Source organism: Ctenocephalides felis, unplaced genomic scaffold (genome assembly GCF_003426905.1).
Source record: "Ctenocephalides felis isolate EL2017-DRISC unplaced genomic scaffold, ASM342690v1 CF-g0.4_SCAFFOLD_01170, whole genome shotgun sequence".
In the NCBI taxonomy this organism is placed as follows: Eukaryota; Metazoa; Arthropoda; class Insecta; order Siphonaptera; family Pulicidae; genus Ctenocephalides; species Ctenocephalides felis.
The window spans coordinates 78843186-78851562 of NW_020537324.1; the positions used below are offsets into that span (position 1 = coordinate 78843186).

General features: G+C 31.2%; 2 protein-coding genes across 2 annotated transcripts; both read right to left on the reverse strand.

Annotated features, from left to right (window-relative positions):
* Positions 1–472: 472 nt before the first annotated feature.
* On the reverse strand, positions 473–3305 carry LOC113367691 (fatty acyl-CoA reductase 1-like). The gene is made up of 12 exons (XM_026609270.1): positions 3242–3305; positions 2438–2568; positions 2212–2366; positions 1913–2152; positions 1734–1843; positions 1585–1668; positions 1418–1526; positions 1181–1352; positions 1038–1108; positions 841–966; positions 646–774; positions 473–584 (listed from the first exon to the last, which is right to left on the reverse strand). The coding sequence occupies exons 1-12, from the start codon at positions 3303–3305 to the stop codon at positions 473–475; spliced, it is 1503 nt and encodes a 500-aa protein (XP_026465055.1).
* Positions 3306–5979: 2674 nt separating this feature from the next.
* Positions 5980–7093, reverse strand: LOC113367692 (fatty acyl-CoA reductase 1-like). The gene is given in 6 exon segments (XM_026609271.1): positions 5980–6005; positions 6065–6148; positions 6214–6323; positions 6396–6477; positions 6480–6590; positions 6949–7093. Coding segments are annotated over 6 exon segments (558 nt in total).
* Between the last annotated feature and the right edge of the window lie 1284 nt (positions 7094–8377).

The window sequence follows — 8377 nt, forward strand, 5'->3', positions numbered from 1 at the left end:
CCACTAGTTTTCTATTACATGTATTTATTTCTATACAAACGGTATTTAATATTCACAAATAACATTATTAGTTTTTGTCAAGGTTATTCCAAATAAGTAACCAAAAGTAATAGAAATTATTTCAAAATTTATATTTTATAATTTATTTATTTATTTTATATTTTATGATTATAATTTATATATTTTTAAATCTTATCCTAAATGAATATAATAACTTAAACAGCTAAAATAGCAATTATGTATTTAATTTCAAATTGTTGTTTTTTTTATTTTATTATAAATCTTAATAAACATCAATTAAAACATATTACTATATGGTAACAAAGAAGAGAAAAGACCATCTGACGAACTAAAAAATATATTGTTGATCGAATCTTTTTTTTTAAATGAAAATAAAAGTGTTATTTTTCTATCAAAGAAATATTGTTAAATATTACGTATGTTCATAACAAAGTTATTTCAATTTTATTTTTTACAATGCAATGTAATCCTTAACAATACTCTTAAAACATCTGGACGAGAATACTAAGTAGACCAAAGTGCCCAAAAGTGCGTACACTATTGTGTAGTATATAATTTTATTTCTGGAATTAAACAAACATTAAATTTAAGTAACTGTGTGAAAATTTGTATTATTGTTTTTACCTTTTGAAAATTCTTTTATATTCCTTAGGATTTTCTGGCTCCTTCAAAAGATATTTTGATGATCCTATCCTGACGTTCCATGCAAATTCGTAGGCGTCAAAGGTTTTCATGTCGTAGTCGAAATCGTTTCTATAAATAAATAAAACAAACCGTTTTTTATTTAGTTAAATAATTGTAAAGTATCTATTTTATTACCTGTCTTCAGGTAACAAATTTTGTAGAGAATCCCAAAAGTTGTCACTTTTGAAGTCCCAGTTTCTGTTCGTAAAATATCCGACTGCCAAAATTGCGACATAAATTTTTCGCAGAATCTTCATCAATCTTAAACAGAGTATAAAATTAGTTTTAACATTGTGTAAAAAGTGTTGTTTTTGTACCGAGGTTTAACTTACATTGGTTTGTGTCCAGTGATTTTTAAAATGTTGTCCACGAAGAAACCTGGAATTATGTTGTAGAAAAAGAACTGGAAGAAAAGTTTATTAGTTAAGAGATTTTCTTTAAGTATGCTTTGTACTTAAAACATAATTTTCTTTACCAATAACCAAAATTTTGTCCAACTGCCGATAAACGTGCACCTTGGGTACCAGAAAGTCCTAAAAGGCATCTTCGAGTTCACTTCAATCCCGATTTTGTAGGCGCGTTCTTGGTTTATCACAAATTTATTGTAAACCGAACAGTTGTAGACCGGTAGATTTCTTTGAGGATCCCTAATTACCCAAAAGGATAAATCACAGTCATATAGAGATTAAATAGAAGAAAGGGTGCAAATTACCTTTCTGTCACTTTATTCCAAGTTGCTACCAGGAGGCCTTTGATAATTACATCTACTGGTATGTAGTCCAGTACGACCTTTGGGCCTGTATACATCACTCTTAAGAGCCCTGATTAGATAGGAAACGTTTATAAAAGTTATTACCAGATAATGTCATCCCCAGTTACCTTTTGCTCCGGCAATGTTCAGAGCTATAGGTCCGTTCATGTTGTCAAACCATCCCGGTATTGGTTCCTTCCATGGACACACGACTGCAAATGAAAATATAACACCATACAACTTTAAGAATGATAATTTGTCAGAAGTTGCTACTTACCAATGCCTGGTCTGTATAAAACCAAGGGCAGTCTGTCGCTGTAGTCTTCTACGATATTTTCAGCCAGATGTTTGGTGTACAGATATGTATTCCTCAATCCTCCTAGACATCTAAAAATAATAAAAACTCATATATTCTGATAATTAGCTTTACATGTTTTGGAACCTGATACTACTTACTTTTCGGTGAGGCTTGCAAATTCATAGTCATCATTATAGTTTTCAGCCAGTTTGATGGCTTCCCTCCAATCTCCGTGGTTTCTATACACTTTTTCCTCGATGACATCCTTGTCGGTGTTGCAATATGTGGTTGACACGTGGACACCGACCACCAAATTTGGCATTTGCAACATTAGTTCCATAGTTTCACGAGTACCTCGAGTGTTCATCAGGGTTGCCTTTTTAATGGAATCATCGAATCTAACAGATGCACAAGATAAATTATTTTTGTTTAGATCAAAGATCTTGATTTGACTCACCTGACACTGGCGGCCACGTGGAATACAATTTCTGACCTGAGTACTAATTGTTTGTCAGATTCGTTTAAACCCAATTGAAGTTGACTGACGTCACCAGATACTGCCACCACTTTTTTAAATGCTTTGGGATTTTTTTCTCTGACTAAACTGAATAACTGCAAAAGATGTTAAATGAAATAATCTCAGATTTTATATTTTATATCAGTGTTTAGTATTGCCAGATTACCTCATTTTGTAAAATGTCATCGAGTCGCTCCTCAATCGGTTTGCCCTTTTTCTCTCTCAGAAGCAAATAGATGACTTTGAAATCAGGGCAACTCCTTAAAATCTTCTCTATTAGGGCTTTTCCGACGAATCCTAAATAAGAATAATAATATTAAGGTTATACAGCTCTGTGGTCGACTTTAAATTAAGGGACTCCAGGTCAAGTTTCTATCTGACAACCTGAGAAATTTGCCTGACTGCTCAGAAACCACGTGGTTTTTGTCAATATTTAGAACGATTTTGTATTTAAAGTTCTACATAACATAGACTTGCCATAACATTAGTATCTTATGCGACAGAATCGGTCCCTAATTTTTTTAATTTATTTCAAATCATAACATTAGTCTCTTATGCGACAGAATCGGTCCCTAATTTTTTTGATTTATTTCCAATCATTAGATTTGTATGAATGATGCATTATTACAAGAGAAAAAACATAATTTAGAAATCAAATAAAAGCACACTAATTTTCTGCATTTTGTGTGCTTTAAGATATTTAAAAAAGATATTTTTTTGTTTGTTTCGACATTCAGTGTCGAAACTTTTAAAATGAACATAACTTGTCACTCACTGAAAATACTTTTAATAATTTCACCAAAAGTAGGACTTGGCCCTCTTGCAAATTTATAATTAGTAACTTTGTAAATAAAATTACTGATTTTTTGATGTTTCATAAAATTTAGAAGATTCTAACTGAGAAGTGTAAAAAAAATTGTAGAAAATAATAAAAAAATTATATACATGCATATACATTTTATGTACCTACCGCTGCCACCAGTGATAAAAATCTCTTTATCTTTGAAAAATTGTGGAATAGTTGGCACAATCATTTTTATCACTAATTTTTATTAATATTATGGATCAACTATCTTCTAAACAATGTTCATTCTTTGGATTTCACTGAGGGTCGTTAATAAAAATAATTCTAATTCTATTTTCTATTAAAGAATGTTTTTGATTCTGATGGTAGTTTAAAACTGTTTTGAATCATGAGTGCGATTTCTGATCTTTATGATTTTTTTCAATAGGTCAAAGTGATAGTTTATTAATTTTAATATTAAAATGTTTACAGATTTTTATTATTAGCATATTGTTTACAGGAAAGGCTTCTGTGTAGATTTTAATATTATTGAATATTAATAAATCTATACTTATAAATAGGTGTTATTTTGATTTGAAAATTATTTAGTTTAGAATTTTTTCTTTTTAACTTCCTGAAAATCGTGATATCGACGAAAATCCGATTATCTAATTTCATGTTTCGAGTCATTCTGAATCTGAATTGAAGCCAAAATTAAATAAAGTATGTGTGTTTATCTATGGTAGCCAAAAGTTGACCTTTTGTCGATGTTTTGTTAAGAATAGTTAAACCGATTTCAAAAATTCTAGTCCACGTTTTTGCGAAAAGTTTAAAAAAATTTGTCCACGTTTTTGCCAAAAATTCTGATACGCTTTTGAAAATTCAAAAACTTTCCGAAAGTATCATTTGCAATCGTGCTGATTAGAGTAGTAGATCGGCCAGGCCGTTTTTTTATTTTATTAACTTTCCGTAGGGTAAGTTATAGTAATCGCAAAAAAATCGAAAATGAATTTTTGTATATCTTTACGTTTCGAAGGTTTCTGAACATTTGGCATACTTCAGAAAAAATGGATGTATGTGTGGGTATGTATGTGCGGATACAATTTTCGTCGACGATTTCGGGAACACGAATCAACCGATTTGAATTGTTCAAAAAACATTCGATTCCTATTGGTAAGGAGATGTGCTCATTAGTTTTTGGCAAAGGCAGTTCTAGCCGTTTCGAAAATACGAGACAAAGAGAGCCAAAAATTTAAAATTCAGTTTTCGAGGAAACGGAGCGTCCGATTTGAACAATTCAAAAAACATTTTGTTTGTATTGACATAATGAAGTACCGTTTACATTTTGCGATCAAAAATGATCATTAGACATATGCACATCAAATTATATTTTTTTAGAGATTTTAATAATATGTATGAATTTTGTTTACATTACGGCGTCAATGTTTATCTGTAAGACAGCGATGCGTCGCTTACGCGCTTCGAAATTTATTCTCTAAAACAGCCACGCAGCACGATTGCTTTGGAAAAAAGTTAAAATTTTCAGAAAAATTCAATGTATAAAAAAATCTAAATATAAAAAAAACTAATTTTTCAAAAAAAAACATTTTTATAAAAATTTCAAAATTCTCAAAAATCTATTTTTTTCAACGGTTTCAAAAAATTTTAAAGGTTTTTTTCAAAATTTTAATTTTTGGTACGGAAAGTTCCAGCAATTTGCCTTAAGGCACAATGCCATGAGCCACAAGTTAATTTCACTCTGCAAAATTATTTTCTTGGCTTTGCAATGAATAAGATTTATTATTAAATATTCATAATATTTGATATTAAAATATTGTTAAATAATTATTAATGCGTTTATTTATACCAAATTTATTTTAATTTTTACATATGATTAGACTACAATGTATTCCTTGACGATACACTTGAAACATCTGGACGAGAATACCAAGTAGACCAAAGTGCCCAAAAGTGCGTACACTATTGTGTAGTACAGAATTTTATTCCTAGAAGTAAACAAACCATAAATTTAATAGAATAGAATAAACATTCATATTTATTTTTCTACCTGTTGTATATCTTTTTGTATTCGGCAGGATTTTCTGGCTCCTTCAAAGATACCTGGATGAACCTAGCCTACCATTCCATTCCCATGCAAATTCATAGGCGTCAAAGGTTTTCATGTCGTAGTCGAAATCATTTCTGTTAGAAAAACAATTGATAATTTCGAATTCAATTTTCATATTGTCATATAATATGTTAAACTCTGCCCACCTGTCTTCGGGTAACAAATTGTGCAGCAAATCCCAAAAGTTATCACTTTTGAAGTCCCAATTCCTCGTCGCAAAATATCCGACTGCCAAAATGGCTACATAGGCTTTTCGCAGAATCCTCATCAATCTTAATCAAATTATTAAATTAATCAACAAATAATAAACAAAGTATGTTTTCACCAAAGTTTTTACTTACATCGGTTTGTGTCCTGTGATTTTCAAAAGGCTGTCCAGGATGGATCCTGGGATTATGTTGTAGAAGAAAAACTGCAAGAGAAAATAGATACAACGTAGTTGTCTAAGTCCAGTGGTTTAATATTACATAATCTGTTTTACCAATAACCAAAATTTGATCCAACTCTCGGTAAACGTGCATCTTGGGTACCAGAAAGTCCTATAAGGCGTCTTCGAGTTAACTTCCATACCGATTTCGTAGGCGTGTTCTTGGGTCAAAATAAATTTATCGCCACCGAACAGTTGTAGACAGGTAGATTTTTTGTGGATCCCTAAATATCAAAAGGATAAATTACAGTCGGACAGTGATTAAATAGAATAGGTGCAAGTTACCTTTGATTCACTTTATTCCAAGCAGCGACCAAGATGCCTTTGACAATTACATCTACTGGTGCGTAGTCCAGTACGACTTTTGGGTCAGTATGCCATCACCCTTAAAAGACCTGAATAGATACAAAATATTAATAAAACATGTTACCAACTAGTATTGTTAAGTATTTACCTTTTCCAACGGCTACATTTAAACCTATAGGCCCATTCAAATTGTCAACCCATCCTGGTATTGGTTCCTTCCACGCAGACACGACTGCAAATGAAAATATAACACCATACAAATTTATGAATGGTGATTTGTCAGAAGTGTGTACTTACCAATGCCTGGTCTGTATAAAACCAAGGGCAGTCTGTCGCTGTAGTCTTCTACAATATTTTCAGCTAGATGTTTGGTGTACAGATATGTATTCTTTAATCCACCTAGACATCTAAAATTAACCAAAACACATATATTCTGATAATTAGCTTTTTATGTTTTGGGACCTGTATACTATACTTACTTTTCGGTGAGGCTTGCAAATTTATAGTCATCATTATAGTTTTCAGCCAGTCTGATGGCTTCCCTCCAATCTCCGTGGCTCTGTACACTTTTTCCTCTATGGTGTCTTTATCAGTGTTGCAATAAGTAGTCGAGACGTGGACACCAACCACCAAATTTGGCATTTGCAACATTAGATCCATAATTTCACGGGTTCCTCGAGTGTTCAATCATGGTTGCCTTTCTTAGGGATCGTCGAATCTAACAATTGCACAAGATAAATTATTTTTGTTTGGATCAACATCATGATTTGACCACCCTGACACTGGCGGCTACGTGAAATACAATTTCCGATCTGAGTACTAGTTGTTTGTCAGATTCGTTTAACCCAATTGAAGTTGACTGACGTCACCAGATACAGCCACCACTTTTTTTAAATACTTTGGGATTTTTTTCTCGTGCCAAATTAAATAACTGTAAAAGATAATAAATAAAATAATATCAAGTATTAGAGTTTAGTGTTGCCAGATTCAATAATTATATCTATATATATCTCGTGTTCCTCATTTTGTAAATGTCCTCGAGTCGCTCCACAATCGGTTTGCCCTTTTTCTCTCTCAGAAGCAAATAGATGACTTTGAAGTCGGGACAACTCCTTAAAATCTTCTCTAATAGAACTTTTCCTATAAAACCTGGAATTAAATTAGGTGTAAGTGGCATTTTGCCTAAATGTGAATTGCATAAATATTCCGATATGAAAATTTTGCAACTTAGATTTTCTGGTAAAACTTGTTCTTGGAGAAGTTAAAATAGAAAAATAACTTAGTTGGATTCAAAAAAAATGTTTAAGTCTTCCGTGCGTTTATAACAGAAATACCACAACTAGTAGCATCGCGCCTTAAGGCAAATTCCTGGAACTTTCAGAAACAAAAATTAAATTTTTTAAAAAGATTAAAATTTTTCTTTAAACTTTGAAAAAATTAGATTTCTGAGAAATTTTAAAATAAAGAAAGACTTTTTTAAGAAGAGACTTTTTTTTTTTTTTTGTTACAATTATATTTTTGTTAATCAAGACTTTAATGTCTTATTTACAAATTGATATGAGCAACAAAAAAACATACAAAAAAAAAAAGCAATAAATTGAATATAAAATGAAAAAAGTTAAAATAAAATAAAATAAAACAGTAATACAAAAATAATAACAAAAATGAACTATGACGTGATTATGTATGCCGCGTACTACAAGAAGAGACTTTTTGATGAAACAAAATTATATTTTGGGAAATTTTTGTTTTCAAAGCAATCTCGCTGCTTTATTTGCATAGAGACGAAATATCGAAGCGCGTAAGCGCCCGTCGCAGTCTCAGACAAACGATGTTACGGATCCCATAAAAATGTAAACAAATTTTATACTTATTATTGAAGCTTCTATAAAATATCTAATAATTTGATGTGCATATGTCTAATGATCATTTTTGACCGCCAAATGGATTTTTTTTAAATTTTTTTTTACTAGATCTCCGAAACCGCTAGACCTGCCTTCTCATATATTTAATTAAATTTTATTTTTTCAAGACTAGTAAAAAATGTATTTGAAATATTGAAATCGGACGCTCTGTTTCTCTTAAAAACTGATTTCACATTTTTGGCATTTTTTTGTCCCGTATCTCTAAAACGGCTTAACCTGCCTTTGCCAAAAACTAATCAGCACGTATCTCTATCAATAGGAATTGAATGTTTTTTTTAATCAAATTGGTTGAACCGTGTTCCTGAAGTCGTCGACGAAAATTTGTATCCGCACACACAGTGCACACACACACATACGTTTCAGTTTTCTAAGGTATGCTAAAATGTTCAGACACCTGAAACGTAAATATGTATAAAAAAGATTTTTCGATTTTTTCGCGATTACTATAACTTACACGTAGAACAAAAGACGTGCATAATAAATGAAATAATAATAAATATGAGAATAACAATATTAAGTTATGAATTAACTGACAA